Here is a 27509-nt window from a genome sequence, read left to right as displayed (position 1 = left end):
CTATCTCCATATTGGTAAGGGCCTTCCCCATGGTACTATTGGTCAAGACAGTAATGGGGTGTGTTAGGAAGTAAGGTCTTAAGTGGTGACCCATGAGAACCAATCTGTAAACCAACTTTTCCAGGGCCGTGTATCGAGACTCGACCCCTTTTAATAGGTGACTGAAGAAGTACATTGGCCGCTATACATCATCCTGTTCTTTTACCAACACTGCCTCACAACCTAAGGGGTAGTTGACATATATACCCAGAGCGGCTCTCTGGCGATAGGCTTAAACAATGAAGGCAAGGTCTCTAGGTGTTGCTTCAGTTCCTCAAAGGCTCTACTGCAATCATCATCCCACTGAAACTTAGTAGTCCTTCTGAGTACCTTGAAGAAAGGGAGGGCCCGATCTGTAGACCGGGATATGAACTTGGAGAGGGCTGTAATCCTGCCCACCAGCTTCTGTACTTCTTTTAGATTCCTAAGCGCTTGGATGTCTCGGAGGGCCTGAACCTTCTTTAGGTTGGCTTCAATACCTCACTCAGTAATGAGGTACCCCAGGAATTTTCCCCCTCAGACTCCAAACAGGCACTTCAATGGATTTAACTTTAAGCCATATTACCGCAGCGTGCCACAGGTTTCCTCCACATCAGTGATAAGGTTTGTTGCTACAGTAGACTTGATGAGGATGTTGTCTACATAAACTTCCATGTTCCGCCCGATTTGCTTCTGGAAGATCTTGTCCATGATCTGTTGATAAGTAGCTCCTGCATTTCATAGATCGAATGACATAACTATATAACAGAAAGTACCATCGGCTGTGATAAAGCTAACTTTCTCCTGATCTTCCTAGGTGAGAGGGATCTGGTGGTATCCTTGATAAGTATCAAGCATGTAGATCCTCTTATAGCCCAAGGTTGAATATACCATCTGGTTGATCCTTAGTAGCAGGTAGCAATCCTTAGGGCTAGCTCAGATGAGATCTCAGAATTCGATGCAGACCCTCCACTTATTGTTAGGTTTAGACACTAGGAACACGTTAGAGAGCCAGGGTGGAAATTGTACTTCTCTAACGTGTCCTGCTTTCAAGAGATGATCTGCTTTAGCTCAGATGATTTTATTTTGTTCGACCGAGAAGTTTTGCTTCTTCTGCTTAACCGGTCGGGAGTCAGGCAGGAGGTGTAGTTTATGCTCAGCTACATAGGGCTTGACTCCCGGTAGCTCCTTGGGGGACCAGGCGAAGACGTCCCTATTGCATGTTAGACATTTGATCAAATCTATCTTGATTTCGATCGGTAGGTAGCCTAATTGTATGTTGGGGGGGGGGGGGGGGGGGGGGGGGGGGGGGGGGGGTGAATAGCGCTCGTGACTTTCACTTTCATTTCGGAAGACTTAAGAATAAAACGTAGTGGAAATATAAAAGATAGCTGTAGACACGCAAACACTAAGTCTTTTACTTGGTTTGGAGCCTAGGGCGACTCCTACTTCAAGGCCTATGCTCGTTGAGCGTTTACTTTGGGCAATCACTATAAGCACGGAAATTCTTTACAATTTAAGTACAATAATAGAGCAGTAGTAAAATTTATACCAACAACAAAAGTAATAAGTTTTGAAGCTCCTGGTCATCAGGGTCTTACTATAGCCTTTCTAGATCATCTTTTGAGCAGCACGGAGAAGACAGATTGCAATTTTTGTTGTTCTTTAAGCTGCTGCTCGAGACTGCCTTTTATAGCCTATAGAGGGCGCCCTCAAGCTCCATGAGGGCGCCTCCAACCCACCGAGTCAACCGCACGAAGATAAGCTCTGACCTCCGCTGCTTATCCGCTCGAGGGCACCTCTAACTGCATGGAGGGCGCCCTCGCGCCAGTGTCTAGGGTGCCCTCAAGCTCCATAAGGGCGCCCTCACGCCTTTCTGCGAGATTGCTTCTCCAGGTTACTCGAGGCAAATACGTCCAATTCACTTCCTGGAAAATACGTTAGTCCAAGAAACTAACTATACCCTGCAAAACAAAGTTAGACATGCTAAATAACATATTTGACAGTCTTCGAACTGTCCGGTTCTGACTTCGAATTTCTGACCGAAAATCCTAGCTCGAATCGACGCCTACTGTTCCCTCATCGGGGAACGCGGCCTCACCTACTCCACACAAGAGAATATACTTGTTGCCAGTTGATCCTCCAGACCAACTGGACTTTTGCTCAGTTCCCGAGGTTCCAAGACTTTCCATTGGATGTCCGCTCCATGACCCGCCTAGTCTTCCACCTGGTTCACGACATCAGGACTTTACACCTAGAGTCCTTGACTCTAGGACTTTTACCCGAAGCTCTCGACCCGCCAAGACTTTTCGCCTAGGGTTACCACCCCTTAGGACCTAGGGTTCCACCCCCTAGGACCTAGGGTTACCACCCCCTAGGACCTAGGGTTACCACCCCCTAGGATTTTCCACCTACCTAACCGCAGCTAGGAATTTTTTCTAAGTACACTTAGAACTTTCCTGCAAACTCATTCACACATATTAGATCTTAAATAACCTTAACTTTGAACCCTTTGCCATTATCAAAACTTAGGTTCGATCGTCGGATGTTTTCCGCACCAACAATCTTCCCCTTTTTTTTATTATGGCAACAAAATTCAAAGTTAAGTAAAAATATAACAAGATTAGCATGAAACATAGTAAGATAAATACAACATAGTAGTAACTAATTACTTAACTTTTTATTTATCTTTCACTTAACTTTCATTTTCCTCTCCCTCTTTGACATATATAAAAAATACTTGTCATAGAAAGGAACAATTAGCTCCCCCTGAAAGGCAACCCATATTTGAAATATTAGCTTTGATAAAAAAACATTAGCACATTTTTGAATTGTTTTTGAAAATGACGTAGATATACATTTAAACTATAGTGAAGTACTTAAGCTTTAAAATATGTGAAAGAGAAGTTCAAATAAGTACTTTACTCAAAGTTTAGTTACATATTAAGATCTTTGACAATTATGTTTTGGTAAAAAAAATTTGATTATAATTACGACTTTAGCAAAAAAATGAGCTTTAAAAGATGTGAAAGAGAAGCAAAAATCATAATTTTTTTAAAAAACATTTTTAAGCTATGTAGCCAAAAAATATTCATTTTACTTAGTAAAATGTAGTAAAATTTTCAAAACTATGTAAAATAAGTTAAAATAATTTTTCCAAAAGATATTTTTAAGCTGAGTCAAAATTATTTATTTCAAAAACAAAAAATTTATTTTAACACTAAGTAATAAATTTCAACACTTAGTAGAAATGAAATTTTCAACACCAAATTTTTTTTTTATTTCAAATATTAAACTATATATGTTTATTTTAAAACTAAGTTATAAAAATATCAACTTGGTTTATCCCTTGGTCACTCCCCCTTGATTAATGCCAGACAATGTTATTATGAAAAAGTCCTAGAGTCCAAGCATGAGTAGACAAACTATTTAATTATACACAACTGTCTTACCTTTAGTTACTAGCTATTTACCAAAAGGTAATTGCTTTTACTTGGTTAGTCAAATTAAGTAAATGTTCCAGTTAGTTTTGACTAAACATGGATCACTTAATTTGATCGATATAAGATTGGTATTTATTGTCCAGACTTATGTCGATACACAGACATAAACATTCTGAAGTCCAGGCAGTACCTTATGCATCTCACACCATTCTAAGTATTTTTCATACACAAGCAAGATAAACCTAGTGTACTTATGAGATGCTCTGGCTAAGAACTAGGGGGTGCATGCTTTCTAGGGGGTAAATTTCTAGGCTAAATCCATATTTTGAAAAACTAATTGGAATTTTGAAAGTATTTTTCCTAGAATTTTAAAAGCAATTTGAAAAGAAAATTTTGTAAATTATTTTTTTTATTATTATTTTTAAATATTAAATTTGACTCTATTCTACTAAGCACATCCCTATTTGTCTTCAAGTGCACTGAACTCAAGTTCAGGTAAGGGCTTTGTGAATATGTCAGCCAGGTTTGATTTGGACTCAACATAGTCAAGTACAATATCACCTTTAGCTACATGATCTCTTACAAAGTGGTGTTTTACCTCTATATGTTTAGTTCTTGAGTGGTGAATTGGATTCTTAGTTAAGTTAATTGAACTTATATTATCATTTAAAATTTTTATATTATTAAATTCTAGTTGATAGTCTTTTAAGGTATGCATCATCCATAATAGTTGAGATGCACATTCTCCTAAGGCTATGTATTCAGCTTCAGTGATAGATAAAGCAACATAGTGTTGCTTTCTGCTTGACCAACTTACTAGGTACTGACCTAGCAATTGACAGCTATCACTTGTGCTTTTTCTATCTAGTTTGCACCAGGCATAGTCTGAGTCAGAATAGCCAATTAAGTCAAAGGTGCAAGTCCTAGGGTACTAGAGTCCTACAACGTTTGTTAAATATGACTCTTTTGCACAAGATTGGTATCTTACACACATACTTATTGCAAATAGGATGTCTGGACGACTTGCAGTTAGGTACAGTAGACTTCCTATCGCACTTCAATAGTATTTCAAGTCTACTGATTTTCCTTCTAAGCTAGAGTCTATTTTAATGTTAGTAGCCATTGGAGTATCTATATTTTTAAAATCTTTCATTCCAAATTTTCTAATTAAATCCTTAGCATATTTTGTTTGAAATATATAAATACCATCTTTGGTTTGTTTAATTTGTAAGCCTAAGAAAAAGTTGAGTTCTCCTACTAGACTCATTTTAAATTCACTTTCCATTAACTTGGTAAATTCTTTTAAAAATTTAGTACTGGTTGAACCAAAGATTATATCGTCTACGTAAATTTGGATTATAAAAATATCTTTTTCAAAAGTTTTAACAAATAAGGTTTGATCTATTTGTCCTTGTTTAAATCCTTTAGATATTAGATAATTTGATAGTCGTTCATACCAGACCCTAGGTAATTGTTTTAGTCTATATAGAACCTTTTTTAACTTAAAAACATGGTTTGGGTGGTCTAAGTCCTCAAATCCTGGGGGTTTACTTACATATACCTTTTCCTTGATAAACCTATTTAAAAATACGAATTTTACATCCATTTGGTATAGCTTGAATCCTTTATGTGCTGCGTAGGCTAGCAACATCCTAATAGATTCAAGTATGGCTACAAGAGCATAGGTCTCATCATAGTCTAACCCTTCTACTTTGCTGAACCGTTTCACTACTAATCTAGCTTTATTTCTTACTATTTCACCCTTATCGTCCAATTTATTTCTAAATACCCATTTGGTGTCAACTATAGTTTTATTATTGGGTTTAGGCACTAGTTCTTAGACTTGGTTTCTTTCAAATTGTGCTAACTTCTCTTCCATTGCTAATATCCAATCTGGGTTAGGTAGGGCTTTTTCTTTAGTTTTGGGTTCAATTTTAGAAATGAGAGCTATCTGGCTTAGATTCCTATAGGATGATCTAGTTCAAACTCCTAGGGATGGATCACCCAAAATTTGGTCAGATGAGTGATTTGTATTTATTTTTGATGGTCTTAAATTAAGGTCAATAATTGGTTCTTTTGTTTCTCTAGGTTTAAATTGGATATCTTCATCATCTTCTATAGTTTTTGAATTAATATTTTGATTTTGATTTTCATTTATTATGTTAGACAATTTATCTTCTTCATTAAAGATCATATTGGTTGTTTCTTCAACTTTTAGAGTTTCTTTGTTAAAGACTCGGTAAGCCCTACTGGTTGTGGAATACCCTAAAAAGATTCCTAGGGTTGATTTTGATGTGAATTTTCTTAAGTAATCCTTAGTGTTTAGTATATGAACTTTACACCCAAATATTTTTAAATAATTTAAGTTTAGAATTCTATTGTAATATATTTCATATGGAGTTTTATTTTGAATTTTATTAATTAAAATTCTATTTTGAATATAACAGGTTGTATTAATTGCCTCAGCCCAGAATTGATTATTTAAGTTAAATTCATTTAACATGGTTCTAGCAGCTTCTTGAAGAGTTCTATTTTTACGTTCAACTAGACCATTTTGTTGGGGGGTCCTAAGACATGAGTATACATGTTTATATCCATTAATTTCACAAAATTCAATAAATTTATGGTTTTCAAATTCTCCTCCATGATGACTTCTTATTCTTTTAATTTTAGTATCTTTTCCATTTTCTACTAATTTACAAAATGTTTTAAAGATTTCATAGGTTTTATCTTTAGTTTAGAAATTTTATCCAAATAAATCTTGAGTAATCATTAATTATGACTAAACAATATTGGTTTTTGCTTAGTGACTTGGCTCCATGTGAACCAAACAGGTCTAAGTGTAGGAGCTCAAGTATTGATTTAGTTCTATTTAAGTTGGTTAACTTGTGGGTTGACTTGGTTTGTTTACCTGTTGACAAGCATTACAAATTAAGCTTTCTATGAATTTTAGTTTGGGTAGACCTCTAACTAAGTCATTTTGACTCATTTTTGAAATGAGTCTGGTATGAGTGTGACCCAGTCTTCTGTGCCACAACTTAGTTTCATCTTGTTGTGTCAATAGACAGTTTAGTGAAGAGGATGGTAGGTCAATTGTATATATATTCTTTTTCCTGATTCCCTTAAGTATTATTTCAGGATTTTCAATATTTTAATTAGGTAATCATATTTTGAAAATGTGACTAAGTATCCAGAGTCACATAACTGACTAATACTAAGTTAAAATTGAATTGTTCAACTAATAATACTTTTCGAATATAGAAATCGAAACTAGTTGGATATTACCTACTCCGATTACCTTAAGTGTTCCGTTATTGTCGAATACAACTGACCCTAGATTCTTGAGTTTGAGCTTAGTGAATTTCAATCTGTCTCTAGTCATGTGCCTGGAGCATCCACTATCCAGCATACATTGATCCAAATCTTTATGTTTCTACATAAAGTATTTGATTTGGTTCAATTTGATGAATCGAAAGATAGTTTGATTTAAATTAACTCCTTAATATTCCATCTCATCTGGTCTAGATTATCAAACATGATATCCTTATGGGTGATTGTGAGATGGTTTATCGGTTAATCATGTTTAGGTTTAATTTATGAATTGGTTAGATTAAGTAGTATTAAATTAATTAAGATTTAAGGATTTAAGTTAATTGATTATGTTAATTGATTTAATTATTGAATTAATTAATTGATTAGGTTAATTGAATTAATTAATTGATTAGGTTAATTGATTTAACTAATTGATTAGGTTAATTGATTTATTTTATTTTCTACCTATGTCCATCTCACCCTTTTCTAAATTGTCAATCAGGGAACCTTATAAGTTTTTGTGAGATGGTTCATTTTATCTTTGATTTAGATTATATCTAAGGATTAATTTACATTTGGATTAGACTTAGGTTTTTTAATTAGTCAATTAAATACATATTTTGAAGATTGGCTTCCAGACTGTGGCGAGGCACTAGGCCTTCTTAGGTATCAGATCATCCACTACTTTTAGACAAAGCCTTTCAAAGAAAATTAGATATTTAATTTTCTTATTGAAACCCCTAGGTCTAACTAGTCAAGTGTAAATTACGCCTAGATCCTTATCAAGCCTAATCTAAACATATGTATAATAAAGGTAGTAAAAGAAATCATCAAATAATTATATCTGTTGATAAAAATGGTCTTTCTATTAGCTCCCCCTGGATCATAGCCTCGATAGGGTCTATCAAGGTAACCAAGTTTGATTAACCAAGTTTGACTTGTGGGCCCATGCTTGGACTAATTTTCTATTATTTTGATTAACAAGGGATAAATAAAATTTGAATTTTCTATTAGCCTTAAATCCAAATCCGGATCGGTTATAAACGGCTCATTATTTTCCAAGAATCAGTAAACCATTCCAACGTGTCCTTTAGTTCCTTAACTTGATTTTTCATGATAGAATTCTCTTTCTCAAGCTTTTGGACTTGATTTGAGGTTCTAGTCTGAATGGGATAAGTCAAGGAGCTAGGGTTAGTCACTTTTTTAAGGATTGTTACCTCCTTTTGAAGTGACTTGACCCGAACATTAGATTTAGCTAACTTACGCAATAAATAATTAACTAAATTGTAAAGTTTATCTATTTGACAAGTACTTATAGCGGGTTTAGGCCCTTTGGAAATGGATACGGATCCGTGGCTTCACTCGGACTCAGCTTCCGATTCGCTCTCGGTCTCCGATTCATCGACTTGTTCCTGGGCTATCAATGCAAGAAAGCTCGTCTATTCGAGTTCTTCATCAGAATCTTCTGACGAGGACTCATCCCATGTGGCTTGTAGTGCTTTCTTCTTCCTTTGCTTCTTTGCCTTTTTTATGTTCGGACAATTAACCTTGATGTGTCCCTTTTGATTACAGTCGTAGCAGGTTACTTCAAATTTCACCTTTGGACTCGGTTGAGCCTTTTTGGACTGAATCACCTTCTTGATATCCTTCTTTGTGAACCCCTTCTTCTTTTTATAGAGCTTGTGTACTAGGTTGACTAGTTAGATTGCTATCTCCTCGTCGTCGTTGTCATCTGAGTCTGGTTCTTCTTCGGACTCGGGTTCGATCTGAAGCTTCTTTCTTGCCTCCTTTGTCTTGTTTGTACCTACAAACAATGCAACACCTTTCTCGGCCGGATGTGCATTAGTCTGTTCGTGTAATTCAAATTCAGAGAAAAGTTTGTCTAACTTAATTTGAGACAGATCCTTGGACACTTTGTAAGCATCAACCATGGATGCCCACAAAGTGTTCCTTGGAAAGGCATTAAGTGTGTACCTTATGACGTCGCGTTTCTCCACTTTCTGTCCAATCGTGTGGAGTCCGTTCAGCAGGTCTTGAATTCACGTGTGAAGCTGGCTTGCTGTCTCTCCTTCCTGCATTTTGATATTATATAATTTATTAAAGAGTAGATCACGCTTACTTACCTTTGTGTCAGACGTGCCCTCGTGCAGCTCAATCAGTTTTTCCCACAGCTCTTTCGCGCTTGAGAATGGGTAGACTCGGTTCAGCTCCTCCTTTGTTAGTCCACATTGGAGGGTGCAGGTTGCTTTAGCGTTGGCCTCGAACTTCTTAATTATGCTAGCATCCCAATTCTCGTATGGTACTGGTTTCCCAAGTCATCGAGTGGAAGTGAGATCCCAGTCTTGATGATCATCCACATATTGAACTGGGTTTGGAGGTATGACTCCATTTGACCCTTCCAGTAGCCGAAGTCCTCACCGGTGAAGAGCGGAGGGTGAGCTATGTTGTAGCCTTCTTGATGGGCTATTGATCAAAATATCTCGCACACACACAAAAATAAAAAAACTTGTTCCAAGACTTAGTCTTGGATTAGTAGTGCGAGATTAAGAAATTAAAATATGAACTCGAGTGGTGTTGCACCAACTTCGAGGAAAAAATCAATTACGAAAAAACTAGATCGGAAGGCGGCAATTTTATCGATTCCAACCGACTCCGAAAAACTGAAAGTTACCACAAAAAATGCTTGATTGGTGGTTGCACCATATCGAAGCGACCCCGCTCTGATACCAATTGTTGGATTGAAAGCGCTAGGGGGGGTGAATAGCGTTCATGGCTTTCACTTTCGTTTCGGAAGACTTAAGAATAAAATGCGGAGGAAATATAAAAGATAGTTGCAAACATGCAAACACCAAGTCTTTTAATTAGTTTAGAGCCTAGGGCGACTCCTACTCCAAGGCCTACGCTCGTTGAGCATTTACTTTGGACAATCACTATAAGCACAGAAATTCTTTACAATTTAAGTACAATAATAGAGCAGTAGTAAAATTTATACCGACAACAAAAGTAATAAGTTTTGAAGCTCCTGGTCATCGGGGTCTTGCTATAACCTTTCTGGATCCTCTTTTGAGCAGCACGGAGAAGACAGATTGCAATTTTTATTGTTCTTTAAGCTGTTGCTCGAGACTGCCTTTTATAGCCTGTGGAGGGCGCCCTCAAGCCCCATGAGGGTGCCTCCAACCTGTCGAGTCAACCGCGCGCAGATAAGCTCTGACCTCCGCTGCTTATCCACTCAAGGGCGCCTCCAACCGCTTGGAGGGCACCCTCGCGCCAGTGTCTAGGGCGCCCTTGCGCGAGTGTCCAGGGCGCCCTCGTACCTTGCTGCGAGGTTACTTCTCTAGGTTACTCGAGGCAAATACATCCAATTCACTTCTTGCAAAATACATTAGTCCAAGAAACTAATCATACCCTGCAAAACAAAGTTAGACATGCTAAATAACATATTTGACAGTCTTCGGACTATCCGGTTCTAACTTCGAATTTCTGACTGAAAACCCTAGGTCGAACCGATGTCTACTGTTCCCTCACCGGGGAACGCATCCTCACCTACTCCACTCAGGAGAATATACCTGTTGCCAGTTGATCCTCCAGACCAACTGGACTTTTGCTCAGCGCCCGAGGTTCCAGGACTTTCTGCTTGACGTCCGCTCCATGACCCACCTAGTCTTTCACCTGGTTCGTGACACCAGGACTTTCCACCTAGAGTCCTCGACTCTAGGACTTTTGCCTGAAGCTCTCGATCCGCCAAGACTTTCTGCCTAGGGTTACCACCCCCTAGGGTTTTCCACCTACCTAACCGCAGTTAGGACTTTTGCCTAAGTACACTTAGGACTTTCCTAGAAACTCATTCACACACATTAGATATCAAATAGCCTTAACTTTGAACCCTTTGTTATTATCAAAACTTAAGTTTGATAATCAGATGCTTCCCGCACCAATACTTTGGATGCTTAGGATAGAGTTGGACCTCCTCCCAAGGGATGAGTTCCTCGGCTATAGGCAGACGCTCCTCTTGGATGACATGGATTCTTTCATCCTAGGTTCTTTGAGCTTTGTGAGCCTCGACCTTCACCATGTCGACGTAACACCTGCGGGAGACCAGTTGCTCGTCCTTGACTTCCCCGACTTGGTTGCCCATAGGAAATTTCATCTTCTTGTGGAAGGTAGAGACTGCCGCTCGGAACTCGTGCAGTGCGAGTCTTCCTAGGATGACATTGTAAGAGGATGGAGAATCCACTACGATGAAGGTTCTCCTCTGTATCCTCACCAATGTCTTCTACCCAAAAATATGGCTAGCTTAATTTAACCCATTGGTTATACCTCATTGCAAGTGAACCCATACAAGGAAGTAGCTACAGGTTGAAGCTCACTAGCATCGATTTGCATGCCCTTGAATGCATTCTTAAATAGCACGTTGACAGAGCTTCTGGTGTCAACGAAAATCCTGGCAATGTGATTGTTGGCGATGACAGCTTTGATTATGAGGGCATCATAATGGGGGAGCTCCACTCCCTCTAGGTCCTACGACCTGAAGCTGATTACAAGCCCTGCAGCTTATTCTCGGCTGCATCCCACTGTATGTATCTCCAAGCGACGCTCATGGGACTTTTGAGCTCGGGTGGAGTCTCCATCAGTGGGCCCCTCGGAGATCATGCCGATTGTTGGGTTTTTCGGGCCGCGAAAATCGCTTTTTGGCATCGCGGAAACCCCGAAATCCCCGCCACTAGATCCGTGCGAAGAATAAAACTTCGAAAACATTACGAGTACGAGTTTACAAACTCAAGATCTATATTAGAGTATGAGTTTTTACCCTTGATGCGTGCCTTTCGCGAATCCCGCTCGTCCAATGGTGCTGGATCTCAATGTTGTCAACGTAGACAACCCTCTAGAAGTATCCACACGAACACAAGAAGGAGATCACCAAACTAAAGTGTGCTAGCACCTTAGTAGGGTTTGGCAAGATGAGGAGAGGGAGAGAAGAAAATGGAGCAAGGAAGAAGATGAGAATGAATATAATTTAATGAAAAATTCATTCTTTCCCATCAAAAGTGGCCGGCCACATTCATGGAGTTGTAACCCACATTTTGCATTAAGTGTGGCCATTAAAGAGATTTGTAACCTCCATGAGGTGGCACACACATGTGCTAAACATGATGATGTGGCACCTCATCATTGGCCACTTAATGCCAAGTCACAAATGATGTGACATAAAGTCAAGTCAAACTTGACTCTTCCTCTTCCTCTCAAGTCAAGTCAAACTTGACTTAATCTCTCTCATGGTTGATCTAATCCAACCATTTAATTTAAGCCAATTTAATATAATGAATCTAATTCATTTAATTAAATTGATTCAATGAGTCATAATCTAAATTAGACTCATTGAACACATGAATCAACTTGAGTCCAACTCAATTAGCCCAATTAGGATTACTTTTAATCCAATTTGATTCATCAAATGAATCTAATCCTCTTGGTTCATCATATGAACCTAATCTCCATCTAATTGTCCTTAGTATGTGACCCTATAGGTTCTTGTAACGTTGGCAATGCCCCTAAACCCATTTAGGAGCATAAGTAACGAGCGGTATCTAGCAACACATCATTACTACCCAAGTTACAAGAATGTTGAGATCCAACATCACGTTATGACTACTAATTGTGACTCCTCACAAAATATGACAAGTGTCCTTCTATCCTAGACATCTAGATTGATAAATGTGAGACATAGACCGTGTCATTCTCTGACCAATCTAAATCTTGAACTCCAAGTAGACTCACTAAATCAAATGAGCTAAATATCTCATATTGACTCATTTGGGCATGGCCATGCACTTCGTGGTCTCACTCTATCAAGAATATCGATGTCACTTCCGTCATATAGGAGGGATAGATCCCATCTACATCACTCACATCCCTCTGCATAATTCGTTACATACCCAGTAATCACCTTTATAGTCCACCCAGTTACGAGTGACGTTTGATGAAACCAAAGTACATAACTCCTTATGTAGGGATCTATGGTGACTTGAGGTCTAAGGACAAGTAGTCATACTAATAGCCACATGAGAAAGTATATGACACTCATATAACGATCCATGATACTTTCTCATGGCGGGTCATTCAGTATACATTCTCTAATGTATACCCATGTGTCAACTTGATATCTCTATATCCATAACTTGTGAGATCAAGTCATCGAGTTGACCTACATGCTAGTCTTATTGCATTAACATTGTCCCTGAATGTTAATGCTCGACTAGGAATGATTAAGAGTAGTGTTCCCTATATCATCTCACTATCGGTTCAACTAACCGATTGATATAGGAGAGAACCTTCTACTCAAGGACGCTATTATCCTTAGTTTATTTGGCACCAATACAAGTAAGTATAATAACCAAAAACTAATGCCTTTATTTATATAAGAATATGATACAACAAGTCCATAATACAATCATCAAATGATTGACTCTAGGGCTCTAACTAACAATCTCCCACTAGCACTAGTGTCAATCAGTGTAGGCTCTAAGCCCCAATGACCTAGTGTGACCTTCATGCTTCCTCTGTGCCAAAGCCTTGGTCAAGGGATCTGCGATGTTAGCTTTTGTAGGTACTCAGCATATCTTCACATCTCCTCTCTCGATAATCTCTCGAATGAGATGGAAGCGCCGTAGTATGTGTTTGGTCCGCTGGTGTGAGCGAGGTTCCTTAGCCTATGCTATAGCTCCATTGTTGTCACAATAGAGCTCAATAGGGTCAGCGATACTAGGAACCGCCCCAAGTTCAGTGATGAACTTGCGGATCCAAATTACCTCCTTTGTTGTCTTTGATGCAGCAATGTACTCGGCCTCTATCGTAGAATCAGCTACTGTGTCATGCTTCGAACTCTTCCAGCTCACAACACCACCATTTATGCAAAATACGAACCCTGACTGCTATCGATAATCATCCTGATCAGTCTGGAAGCTGGCATCACTGTAACCCTTTACAGCTAGCTCATCATTGCCTCCATATATCAAGAAATATTCATTAGTCCTTCTTAAGTACTTAAGAATATTCTTGACCGCTATCTAGTGACTTTCACCAGGATCTGACTGGTATCTGCTCGTCATGCTCAAAGCATACGAGACATCAGGTCGAGTACATAGCATGGTGTACATGATAGATCCTATGGCTGAGGCATAAGGGATCTGATCCATGCAGTCTCTCTCCTCTCTAGAAGAGGGACCTTGAGTCTTCGAAAGACTCACGCCATGTGACATCGGCAGAAATCCCTTCTTGGAGTTCTGCATGGTAAACCGAAGGAGTACCTTGTCAATGTATGTACTCTGACTTAGGCCAAGCAAACTCTTAGATCTATCTCTATAGATCTGTATCCCCAGAATGCGGGATGTCTCACCTAAGTCCTTCATTGAGAAGCAACTCCCTAGCCTGGTCTTGACAGACTGAAGCAAAGGGATGTCCTTCCCAAAGAGTAGTATGTCATCCACATATAATATGAGGAAGACAACTATATCCCCTACAACCTTCTTGTAGACACAAGGCTCATCTTCGTTCTTGATGAAACCAAACTATTTTATTGCATCATTGAATCGAAGATTCCAGCTCCGAGAAGCTTGCTTTAGTCCATAAATGGACCTATGCAGCTTGCATACTCTGCTAGTATGCTGTGGATCTACAAAACCCTCAGGTTGTGTCATGTACACATCCTCGAGTAGGTTTCCATTCAGAAACGCGGTTTTGACATCCATCTGCCATATCTCATAGTCATGGTAAGCTGCAATAGCAAGCATGATCCGAATGGACTTAAACATCACTACTGGAGAAAAGGTTTCATCATAGTCAATACCATGAATCTGCTTGAAACCTTTAGCTACCAAGCGACCCTTATAGAAAAGTCCATCCATGTCAGTCTTTCTCTTAAAGACCCACTTGCACCCTTTGGGTTTTACCCCTTCAAGTGGATCAACCAAAGTCCATACTTGGTTGGTGTACATGGATTCCATCTCGGATCTCATAGCCTCTAGCCATTTCTCAGAATCTGGTCTCATCACAGTTTCCTGATAGGTGGTAGGCTCATCCTCTATGAGCACAACGTCATCATGGTCAAACAAGAGAAATGAGTATCTCTTAGGCTGACGACGTACCCTATCAGACCTGCGAAGAGGTATGTCTACTTGAACTGGTTGTTGTTCCTCATCTCTTTGTGGAACAACATTATCCACAACACTTTGTGGTTCCAGTTCAACTTCCATCGAGGCTTCAGTGCTATGGTCCGCATCTTGAACTTCTTCAAGATCAAACGTACTCCCACTAGTCTTTCTAGAAACAAAGTCCCTTTCTAGAAAGACCCCAGTCTTTGCCACAACTACCTTGTGCTGACTAGAAATGTAGAAGTAATATCCCTTAGTTTCCTTGGGATATCCAATAAACTAGCACTTGTCAGATTTGGGTCCTAACTTGTCTGAGACTTGACGTCGAACGTAAGCCTCACAACCCCAAATCCTCATGAAAGACACCTGGACATCTCTCCCAGTCCATATCCTATATGGTGTCTTTATCACGGCCTTGGATGGAACTTGGTTGAGTATAAAAGCTGCCGTGTCTAGAGCATATGTAACACCCATGAATTTTTGTTATATAAATACATAGGTATTATTCTCATTAAGGGCATGAAATAAATAAAAAGGATAAGAGAAAAAGAAGAGTGAGAAACAAAATAAAAAATAAGAGGTAAGAGGTGGAGGCCAAGGATTGAACCTTGAACCTCCCACCAATAATGGAGAAAGATTAATGGCATGGTCACCACTAGGATAGAAAGTAACATATGCATAGGAAGGAATAAAAATATTAGTTAAAGGAGAGAATAAAAAAATAAAACAAGGAGCAAGAGAAAACCAAATTGCTCACCTCTTCTCCCTCTTGATTAAGAGAAGGAATAAGAAGAAGCAAGTTGTTTTCCTCACCCTTCCCTCTCCTCATTCTTTTCGTGGGAATCAAGAGAAGAATAATGGATGAATTAAAGGGAAAATTAATGAGGGCATAAATTTCTCTCATGATGAATAAATAGAAAAAAATGAGAAGTAAACCTCTCATTTTCCTCATTCTTCCTCCTCCTTCCTTCTTTTCTTTCTTCACCGAGACTAGGAGATCCACCCACTCCTTGATCCGATCACTAAGTCAAGTTCTTCTCCAAGGAAGCCAATTTTCAAGAAGAAACCTTCAAGTTCTAGCCTCCCCAAGAAAAGGAAATCAAAGGAGGCACAAGAGGAAGAAACTTCTCCCTTCCTTAACAACTAGAACACTTTCCTCCTTAAGAAAAACCACAAGCGAAAGGATGTAAGTTCCCCTCACCTGTGGTACAATAGCTATATGTTTGTTATGAAAAGTATTGCTTAAAAACCTATGGTTATTTCATAAGGGTTTCGGCCAAACAAAGAAAAAAAAAAGAGAGAGTTTAAAGAACCTTGAAAACCAACTAAGATATGTTCATGATTTTTGCTTATGTTATGTACCTTATGGTAGGAGAGATAAACTAATATTTTCATGCTAGAATGTTTGGCTAGAACATAAATTTATGAACTTGGATTTTCGTCATAGAAGGAACAAAAGAGTTAGAAGAGCTCTAAACCTAAACCAAGCATGCTACCTTGTTTTTATGATATGTACCTAATGATAAGTGGTGTTGTTGATGTTTTTCCCCACTTGTAAGTCAATTTAAACTTGATTCCATATTTATGTATATTCGGCCAAGATAGGGTGTAGAGCATAGAAGGGCTTTAAACCTAAAAATTTAAGCATGCTATGATTCTTATAAGACAAGATATGAAGCTAATGTGACATGCCATGATCTTAGGTTAAGTTGAACAATATTTCTTATGTATGATGGTTCGGCCACTTCACGACTTGAACCCTAGGAAGGTTTAAATCAAGTCTAAGATACTTATGCTCTACTTGATGAAGAGATATGAAATAAATTAATGTTCACATGTTGCTTGAAACTTGAATCCTTGTTCTTTAGTATTCGGCCACAATTGTTTTTAAAACCTAGGATACTTAAATTTCTAAACTAAGTGGTCCATGTTAATCTTTGAAATGAATGCTAGGAAAGTTCTTATGGTCTTCATGCTAATATGCCACTAGGAACTTAATACCCATGCTTACAAGATTCGGCCTCATTAGATTAAAAGGCTTGAGAAGCTTGGAACTTAGACTAAATGTACTTATGGTGATTGTCATGATATGTATTGATATGTTAGTATAAAGTTTAACCTTTTCATGTTGCTTGTAACCTAGAAACATGTTGCTAGGGTTTCGGCCATGTTAGGGTTGAAGGCTTAGAGAACTTGGAACCTAAATCAAATATGTTCAAGTGGTTTCTTATGGAATATGATATGAAAATTGTTAAGGTTGTTCATGCTTATATGTTGTTGATAACCCAAAAGGAGGCTTAATAAGTTTCGGCCAGGTTATGAAAAGAGACCTAGAAAGCTTGGAACCTATACCTAACATGCTTAAGATGCTTCTTATGTCATAAGAAATGATAGATGTTTAAGGTTCACATGTTCTTTTGTTGCTTGATAACCTAAAACCACCTCTATATGTTTCGGCCACCACTTGTCACTAGGGATAGAGACCTAATTTTGTGTTCTTCCATGAACTTCACATGCAATGCTTTATGATATGTGGAGAGTATGACATGCTGTGAGGTTCATTTATATATGTTAGGTCCTATTCATGATATGCTGTGTGCTATGTTTCATGATATGCTATGTGCTTATTTTTATGATATGCTGTGTGCTAAATTTCATGAAATGCTATGTGCTCGAGTCTATGATATGTTGTGTGCTAAATTTCATGATATGCTATGTGCTCAAGTTCATGATATGTTGTGTGCTTAAACTCATGATATGCTAAGTACTCAAACTCATGATATGATATGTGCCTAAACTCATGATATGCTATGTGCTCAAGTTCATGATATGTTGTGTGCTTAAGATCATGAAAGGTTGTATGCTTAATTATGCATGTGTTCATGATATGCTGTGTGCTCAAAATCATGATATGCTGTGTGCTCAATTATACATGCTTTAAGCTATGCCTAAAAGAGTTGCTTCCCTATAAGTGGGATCAAGAGCACTCTTCATGACATGAATATGACATGAGTGATATGGATTATGTAAATATGACATGTTATTTTACTTTTAAGGCTTGTACCAAGGGTGGGCTCCATAAGCGCCCCGGGGTCGATGGACTAAGAAACGGGCCTCGTTAGGGATGGGCTCCTAAGTGCCCCTAGGTAGATGGACTAAGAAACGGGCCTAGTATATGCCTTGTAGGGTTCAAGACTTGCTACCTTGGACCTACTAGGATGCGCGCATGTATGTACGTGGTACAAGCCGGGATCCCCTTATGTTGAGATTATGTTTAAGTATCTATGCTATACGTTTTAAAAAGTCATGATGCATGTTTTAAAAGTTCACCTTGCATATGCTTTATGAATATGTCATGATTTATATGATGATCATGTTATGATATGCCATGCTACCTTGTGTTTATGCCATGATTATGCCATGATATCTATGATTGTGCTCATGATATATATGATGATCATGTTATGATATGCCATGCTACCTTGTGTTTATACCATGATTATGCCATGATATCTATGATTGTGCTCATGATATATATGATGATCATGTATGATATGCTATGATACTTTATGCTTTGATATATGCTTTGTGATTGTTGACATGATATACGGATTTTGTGAGTAGGAAAGGAACTTACTGAGCCATGAGTGCTCACAGCTTACTTTCTTATACCACAGATAAGGGCAAAGGTTGGATGGACTAGGGGAGCAGCAGGAGGGGCTAGCAGGATGTGTGTGGTAGTGACTGGCTAAAGAAGAAAAGACCTGCTTTCATTATATATGAGTTATGCTTGTTTGATATTTTTATGATTGTAACTCCATGACATTTATCAAGTTAGTTCCTATATGTTTTGAAATAATGTAAGGTATGACATATGGATTTTATGTTTCAAAAATTTACAAGTAAGACTTCCGCTGTAATAAGTTAATAAGTTGTTAAGTAGGGTAAAGTAACCCCCGTGGCCTTAGCAGGAGGGGCGGGGCGTTACAGCATAGCCCCAAAGGAATGTCGGAAGATCTGTGTGACTCATCATAGATCATACCATATCTAATAGGGTACGATTCCTCCTTTCGGATACACCATTCCACTGTGGTGTTCCAGGAGGAGTGAGTTGGGATAGAATCCCACACTCAGCTAGGTAGTCACAAAACTCATGGCTAAGGTATTCTCCACCTCGATCTGATCGAAGTATCTTAATACTCTTGCCAAGCTAGTTTTGTACTTCATTCTTGAATTCTTTGAACTTTTCAAAGGATTCAGACTTATGTGTCATCAAGTACACATAACCATATCTACTGAAGTTATCAGTAAATGTGATGAAGTACCTATAACCGCCTCTAGCAGCGACATTGAAAGGGCCACATACATCACTATGTATAAGACCTAACAAGTCAGTCGCTCTCTCACTGTGTGCCGACTAAAAGGAGTCTTGGTCATCTTGCCTAGTAGACATGACTCGCATGTCTCATAAGATTCAAAATCAAATGAGTCCAGCAAACCATCACTACAAGAAAAAAGCCTTACAACAACGGGTTTTCACCATTGTCGTAGCCCCTTTCGGACTGTTGTTAAAGGCTGTGTTGTTAAAGGGGGTACTCAAAGACAACAGTTTTTAACTATTGTCTTTGAGACAAAGACATCAGTTTTTACAACGGTGAAAAACTGTTGTCTTTTCCTTCAAAGACAACAGTTTTTCACCGTTGTCTTTGAGCGTCTACCTTTAATAACAGGGTTTTCAACAACAGTTTTAAACTATTTACGATAATAGTGAAAAACTGTTGTCTTTTTTTGATAAAAAATAAAAAAAATATTAAAATTTATTATACAATTTTCTAGTATTATAAATCATTCAAAATACTAAATTTGTAAATAAAATTTAACATTTAATTTTCTAACATTCAAAAATAATATTTACAACATTCCGAAGAAATTTCAAAAGCAGCCAACAAAATGACAACGACAATATTAAAACAAAGGTAGAACAACACAACATCCTGATCCTAGAAGAGTAACACAACATCCTAATATTGATATCCAGTTTTGAAGAGTTGGATCATTTGAACTACTTTTACCATGTACAACACTAGAAGAGTAACAAAACACTGCTTCTTAATTCTCCTAATCCTTCATCTTCTTCATCCTTGTCATGTTTGCATCGTACTTGGATCGAAGTGGACCAAGTAGATAAAGAAAGAAGATAAACTAAATGCCTTCATCTTCTTCATCCTTGCTTCTTAATTATCCTAATCCTTCATCTTCTTCATCCTTGCTTCTTAATTCTCCTAATCCTTCAAACTCCACCTGTAAGAAGAAGATAAAGAAATGTCACTTGATCTAAACTAAATGCCTATGAATAATAAAAAAAATCTGAAATCTCATAAAGTAGACTTAATTCATTAATAATGCATCATATTGAATGCCTCTCCATGACTAGCTTAATAGCCTGTGCTATTGACATGTCTTCATTTATTTCATACCTGAGTTTGTTAGCCTGTAAACGTTGAACAGTCATTTCACAAGAGAAATATTTCCAAGTTATCAGCACTGCAGATATAAGGTTAATAAAGAACTTGCCTCTTCCAGAATGGTTTCAAACACCTTACCAACTTTTTCCACTAGATCTTGAGGCACTTAATGTCCATCACCATCAAAGAGTGTGTAGCTGAAAAATAGAAGTAAATTTGTCTCCATAAGATTATAGTCACCATGATCAGTGATATCTGTTAGTTATTCAGTTAACCATTACCTCTCCAAGTCATGATCATACAAGACAGAATTGTCACCAGAAGTTCGATAAATTGGTAGACCAAGTCTTCCAATCCAAGATGCCAATGGATTCTCGTTGTAGACACCATGCAACCTGAAGTGTCCAAATTAAAACTTCTAGTCACTAAAATTTTGAAGGCTGGCCACAATCCTCTTCAGAAGGAATGAAAACAAAAACACAAAAAAAAGAAGCATACCAGGCTGCTCCCATGTCAACAGGAAAACCAAATGAGTAGTTAGTGTGAACTCGACCACCAATTCTATCCCGAGATTCTAAAAGCACAACCTAAGGAATAAAAAATAAACTTCCATGTGATACAAATTTACCCAGCCACTTCACACACTACATTCATATCAGAACTTAGAATCTAATATGTAAAGGCAACTGAAAAAACTGTTAATTTATATCGACATAACACCTGAAAAGCCGCATTTTTCAGTGCATGAGCAGCTGCAATCCCTGCAAATCCACCACCAATGACAATGGCAGAAGGAGAGTGAGATTGCCTTGCTTCAGTCTTCTGATAGAATGATGCTGCAAGAAAATTTAAGTCAATATATATATAGATATATATGTTGATGTGAAGCAGTAAAATGCAAACTAGAATATATTTTAACACCATGAAAAAAAACATAATTAATAATAAATCCAACACAAGAACAAGCAACATATTCTGTCGTGTTGTATATATATTTACCAAATGCATTTTCCTTCCACATGGTTGAACTCTAAAAATAATTCAGAAAGTACCCCAATAATAAGACTGACAACAGAAAACACCCCAAACATAAAAATTTAGTTTTATTTGCAATTATGACAGATAATCATGTAACTAGCTTCAGTATTCCCACAAAAAAAAGATATGTAACATAACAATATATTGATACAAAGAAAACTAAAGGGATGACCATTAAAGGAAAGAATACCTTAAATAAAATGAATTCAGAAAGTTCCCATAGGCTCTGGATTAATCCTTTAAGTTTACTTTGATCATGAGCTAAATCATTGCAGTGAATAGATTTAAATCGAAGTAGGTAAAATTCCCATTTTGGCAGCCTGTATACCTCACGAAACCCATCTGCAATTTCACACTAGAGGTTGAAATCGAGCTCTTAAAAATCTTTAAACTTGATATACCGAAAGCTGGAATAGAGCAGGAGGCTATACTCACCAGAAAAATCCAAATTGATGCTGGAAATCATTGAAAAAGGGATGAGTAGATTCAAAACTCTACTAAGCTTGAACACCAACATCTCACGACTGGAAGCCCTAAGAATCGACCTGAAATCAGTCAAAAAATTGAAGATTTTGTGACTAAAAATTTACGCAGAAATAGGTCACAAAAAGGACTCTATTTGGGCAGAAACAAGCATAAAAAATATGTAAGGAACAAAACCCCTCAAATGATTTGAAAATGAGGGAGGCGGGGAGGCGAAGGGTGTCAGTGACAGTGGCGAGTACGCGGAGAAGAAGTTTGTCCAAGAGCAGCAGAGATCTCTTCCTCCATCGCAGGTTCGTTTTCATTAGGGTTTGTGTTTGATCACTGAGTCGCATGTTGAAGAGTGCATGATAGAGAGGCCTTTTAGTTGAGGCGGCAGCGACGCATATGGCAGAAGCGAACCTGAGGCCCATCTAGGATGGAAGGCAGTGGAGCATCTAGGGTTTTCGACGAGAAGATGCAGGAGGAAGAAGTAGAGGACACTTACTGTTAGTGGATTTCATGTCGGAGGTCTTGCCGGTGAGGGCGTCCTTAATGGACTCGTGGACTGCTGCTGCTCCTGCGCGGCTCCGGTGAGCGAGAGATTGTGAGAAAAGAGAAAAGAGGGACGGATTGAGAAGATAAATGGGTGGAATGCGGCGGCAAAAAACTTTCGGGGAGAGGGAAAGAAAAAAAGCGGGGCAAAAATTGGCGAAGGGAAAAAACGGCGAAGGAAAAAAAACACCAGTATTCAACATCACTTAATCGACAACGGCTTTTAAAACCTGTTGTCGTAATCCCAAAAAAAAGCGCACATAGACAACAGTTTTCAAAAACTGTTGTTGTAGCATTTAAAAATCATTGTCGTAGTCTTAAAAAAACATAAATAGACAACGATTTTTAAAAACCATTGTCGTAGGCCAAAAAAATTGCTAAAGGACAACGGTTTTTGTTAAAACCGTTGTTAAAAGGCAAAAAGACAACGGTTTGGTATAAAACCGTTGTCGTTTGAGTGTTGTTGTAAGGCTTTTTTCTTGTAGTGCATCCTTATGGAGCTCGGATAAGCGCTTGTCATTTATATGACCTAATCGACAGTGCCAGAGATAGGTTTGGTTCATGTCATTTGACTTGAACCTCTTGGTATTTATGTTATAGATAGGGCTTTCAAGATCTAGAATGTAGAGTCTGTTCATCAGAGGTGCACTACAATAGAACATATCTTTTAAATAAACTGAACAACATTTGTCCTTAATTATAAAAGAGAAACCCTTCTTATCCAAACAAGAAACTGAAATTATGTTCTTAGTTAATGCAGGCACATAACAACAATCATCCAACTCTAATACAAGCCCAGAGGGCAGAGATAGAAAATAAGTCCCTACAGTAACAGCAGCAATCGGTGCTCCATTGCCTACGCGTAGGTCCACCTCGCCCTTCGCCAATGCCCTGCTATTTCTCAGCGCCTGCACATTAGTACAAATGTGAGATGCACATCCGGTATCTAATACCCATGATGAAGAAATAGATAGATTGACTTCTATAACATATATACCTGAAGTGGAAGTCTCACTTCGCTTCTTCTTAAGATCTTCCAGGTACACCTTGTAGTTCCTCTTCTAGTGCCCGGTCTGACCACAGTGGAAGCAGGTTGCATCCTTAGCGACCCCACCTTTAGGCTTTAGTGCCTTGCCTTTGCCCTTGGCTTGGGACTTTCCTTTGCCTTTGGGCTTGCCCTTGCCCTTGTGTTTCTGAACCATCAGAACAGAGTGGGGCTTAGCCTTCTTAAGGTTCAGCTCAGCATCTCGGGTAGTGGCTTGTCAATTTCGTTCATATTGTAGTTTAGAACGAATTGACTATAGCTATCCGGCAAGGATTGCAAGATCAAGTCAGTGGCGAGCTCTTGGCCAACCTGGAAGGTTTTCTATGTACCCAATCATTTTGAGTACATATGGGCCTACGGGAGCCCTATCTGACATCTTGCACTGAAATAGTGCCCTTGAGATATCAAATCTCTCATGCCGCGCTTGTCCTTGATACAGTTGACGAAGATGTTTAACCATATCGTAAGCGCCTATTAACTCATGTTGCTTCTGAAGCTCAGAGTTCATGGTCGCAAGCATTAGACAGGACACATCTAATGCGTCATCTTGATGCTTCTTATAAGCATCTTTGTCAGCTCGCGGGGCATTGGCAGGAGGAGCCTTCGGAATGGGCTGCTCCAGAACGTACAGTTTACGTTCCTGGGTGAGAACTATTCTCAAGTTCCTGTACCAGTCCAGGAAATTTGCTCCGTTGAGCTTGTCCTTCTCAAGAACAGAACGTAGGGAGAAAGTGTTCGTATTCGACGTCATGGTTATCTACAACAGAAAAATGCAGAAAATAAATATCATATTCTTTTAAATCATTTAATTAGGCCTTTAACTAAATGATGCTCCCACTAAATTCTATAATTCATGTGGGACAAGATCCACATCATACTAACCCTTGAATTTAGGATGATCGGTAGGTAACAATTTACCAATTACATCTCTATGCAACTCTTGTTTATAGGATCATTATCCGCAGTTATATTAAAACTTGAGTTAGCTTTGGCTAATACGCCCAAGAATTAATATAAATGTGATTTTGACCTATCTTTCCAACCGTTGGAAGAATGCCTATAGTTGTACTCGATCCAACCGAACAAACTAGGAATACTCAATCTAATTGAGTTTGTACTCGCCCATGCGTTGATAAGCGGGACCAAGATTGTCCCTCCGTACCCTACCAAGATAATATGTGTTGCTCTGCTTTGGCAGATTCAACAACACATGTGATCGAGGTAGTGATAGATATCACGGCGCGGTAGACATTAGAGTTGACACGATTTAGATCTAATCTAATCATCGATGTGTATCAAATACGCGATAGATCTAATCTAATCGAAAGGGTGCATCTTGTACACGATTTAGATCTAATCTAATCGTTAGGCACTAATTAATTACTAATCATGCATTACATACACACAAGCAATTAATTAAATTTATTTGTGATTAGTCATGGCCCTACTACGATCTTCTCAAGCCAATGAGAAGATCGGATGGTCAACCTAAGGTCAACAACTTCTCAAGCTCCTCCCTTTGACCACCTTGTGTTGCTCGCGCCCTCCTCGTAACTCCGTCTCGAGTGGACCTTCCACCGCTCCAATTTTGTACATTACAATTTTGAAACTCGAGTTACATTCTAGTATAAACTAATTTACAACAAGAATAAATGGAGAAAGGCACGACGCGCAGGTTGCGTATCAAATATACAGTACACACAATACAAAAGACGGCGCAGGCCGTAATATGAATTACAACACAAATATACCAATCCAATTGGGTCTTTTTGGGCCATGACTATCACAAATTATACATAATTCTAAATTATGTAATTTCCATAATTTTCTGTAATTTTAATACCAATTTTTACAATTTTTACGAGTAAAAATTCCCGGCAGTTCCGTTTAGCGGTTTTCGGGCGCAATCGCGGAACAAATCCCCTTGCGGGGCCAGGGGCAGCGCCCCTACCCGTGATCTAACCATTGCGAGTGTTCCTAAGCGATCCTACAGCGCCTTAGTCCACTGTCCCAAAAGGATTTGGGGCGAAACCTTGTCGTTTCGGAAAAATCTTCTCGGTAGTCGAAGCCTACAAGTGTCTAAACACTTGTGCTTCGTTTCTACGAGAAAAATAGCCATAAAAACCATAAAATACTTAAAATTACAGAATATTATAGAATCTATATTTTTCATAAAAAGACAAACTAAACTCGTACAAGTCTTCGCACGTGGCTCTGATACCACTGTTGGGTTTTTCGAGCCGTAAACCGCTTTTTCGCGTCGCGGAAACCCCGAAAGCCCCGCCACCGGATCCGTGCGAAGAATAAAACTTCGAAAACATTACGAGTACGAGTTTACAAACTCTAGATCTACATTAGAGTATGAGTTTTTACCCTTGATGCGTGCCTTTCGTGAATCCCGCTCGTCCAATGGTGTCGGATCTCAAGATTGTCAAAGTAGACAACCCTCTAGATGTATCCACACAAACACAAGAAGGAGATCACCAAACTAAAGTGTGCTAGCATCTTAGTAGGGTTCGACAAGATGAGGAGAGGGAGAGAAGAAAATGGAGCAAGGAAGAAGATGAGAATGAATACAATTTAATGAAAAATTCATTCTTTCCCATCAAAAGTGGTCGGCCACATTCATGGAGTTGTAACCCCCATTTTGCATTAAGTGTGGCCATTAAAGAGATTTGTAACCTCCATGAGGTGGCACACACATGTGCTAAACATGATGATGTGGCACCTCATCATTGGCCACTTAATGCCAAGTCACAAATGATGTGGCATAAAGTCAAGTCAAACTTGACTCTTCCTCTTCCTCTCAAGTCAAGTCAACTTGACTTAATCTCTCTCATGGTTGATCTAATCCAACCATTTAATTCAAGCTAATTTAATATAATGAATCTAATTCATTTAATTAAATTGGTTCAATGAGTCATAATCTAAATTAGACTCATTAAACACATGAATCAACTTGAGTCCAACTCAATTAGCCCTATTAGGATTACTTTTAATCCAATTTGATTCATCAAATGAATTTAATCCTCTTGGTTCATCATATGAACCTAATCTCCATCTAATTGTCCTTAGTGTGTGACCCTATAGGTTCTTGTAACGTTGGCAATGCCCCTAAACCCATTTAGGATCATAAGTAATGAGCGGTATCTATCAACACATCATTACTACCCAATTTACAAGAATGTTGAGATCCAACATCATCTTATGACTACTAATTGTGACTCCTCACAAAATATGTCAAGTGTCCTATCCTAAACATCTAGATTGATCAATGTGAGGCATAGACCGTGTCATTCTCTTACCAATCTAAATCTTGAACTCCAAGTAGACTCACTAAATCAAATGAGCTCAATATCTCATATTAACTCATTTGGGCATGACCATGCACTTTGTGGTCTCACTCTATCAAGAATATCGATGTCACTCCCGTCATATAGGAGGGATAGATCCCATCTACATCACTCACATCCCTCTGCATAATTCGTTACATACCCAGTAATCGCCTTTATAGTCCACCTAGTTACGGGTGACGTTTGACGAAACCAAAGTACATAACTCCTTATGTAGGGATCTATGGTGACTTCATGTAACGCCCCGCCCCTTCCTGCTCAAGCTGACGGGGATTACTTATCATTTTCTTCTTATCTTATCTTACTTACTTGCTTGTTAATAATCTTTTCTACTTAAAACAGCGGAAGTCTTGTTTATAGTATAATTTCTTTCGTTTTAAAACTTTTCTTTTACATTTCAAATCATCATCACTAACCACCTATCATATAAAGTCACATAGCATGCTTAACATGAATTTAAGCCATAATACTAATAAGCATGATGAAATGTCATGGAGTCATGAAACAACGACATAAGCATAATTCGTATTAAATAAAAGCAGGTCTTTCTCTTTTAGCCGAGCCACTACTACACACATCCTTCTTGCCCCTCCTGCTGCTCCCTTAGTACATCCATTCCTTGCCTTTATTTGTGGTACAAGGAAAGTAAGCTATGAGCACACAAGGCTCAG

General features: G+C 38.5%; 1 protein-coding gene across 1 annotated transcript; it reads right to left on the bottom strand.

The window, feature by feature from the left end:
- Nucleotides 1-600: 600 nt before the first annotated feature.
- On the bottom strand, nt 601-22053 carry LOC122048278 (polyamine oxidase 3-like). The gene is made up of 6 exons (XM_042609869.1): nt 21859-22053; nt 21106-21221; nt 20884-20972; nt 20667-20780; nt 20398-20411; nt 601-749 (listed from the first exon to the last, which is right to left on the bottom strand). The coding sequence occupies exons 1-6, from the start codon at nt 21938-21940 to the stop codon at nt 601-603; spliced, it is 564 nt and encodes a 187-aa protein (XP_042465803.1). The 5' UTR covers nt 21941-22053.
- Between the last annotated feature and the right edge of the window lie 5456 nt (nt 22054-27509).

Source organism: Zingiber officinale, chromosome 2B, assembly GCF_018446385.1.
Source record: "Zingiber officinale cultivar Zhangliang chromosome 2B, Zo_v1.1, whole genome shotgun sequence".
Classification (NCBI taxonomy): domain Eukaryota; kingdom Viridiplantae; phylum Streptophyta; class Magnoliopsida; order Zingiberales; family Zingiberaceae; genus Zingiber; species Zingiber officinale.
Note: the sequence above shows the minus strand (reverse complement) of the source record. Positions and strands in the feature narration are given on the sequence as shown.

What these genes read in the sequence shown, in the direction of transcription:
- LOC122048278 (XM_042609869.1), bottom strand. Translation starts at nt 21,940, where the DNA reads ATGTTGGTGTTCAAGCTTAGTAGAGTTTTGAATCTACTCATCCCTTTT. An exon ending in TGAAAAATGCGGCTTTTCAG is followed by an intron (nt 20,973 to 21,105) that starts GTGTTATGTCGA and finishes TTTATTCCTTAG; the next exon opens with GTTGTGCTTTTAGAATCTCG. An exon ending in GTTGACATGGGAGCAGCCTG is followed by an intron (nt 20,781 to 20,883) that starts GTATGCTTCTTT and finishes TGGACACTTCAG; the next exon opens with GTTGCATGGTGTCTACAACG.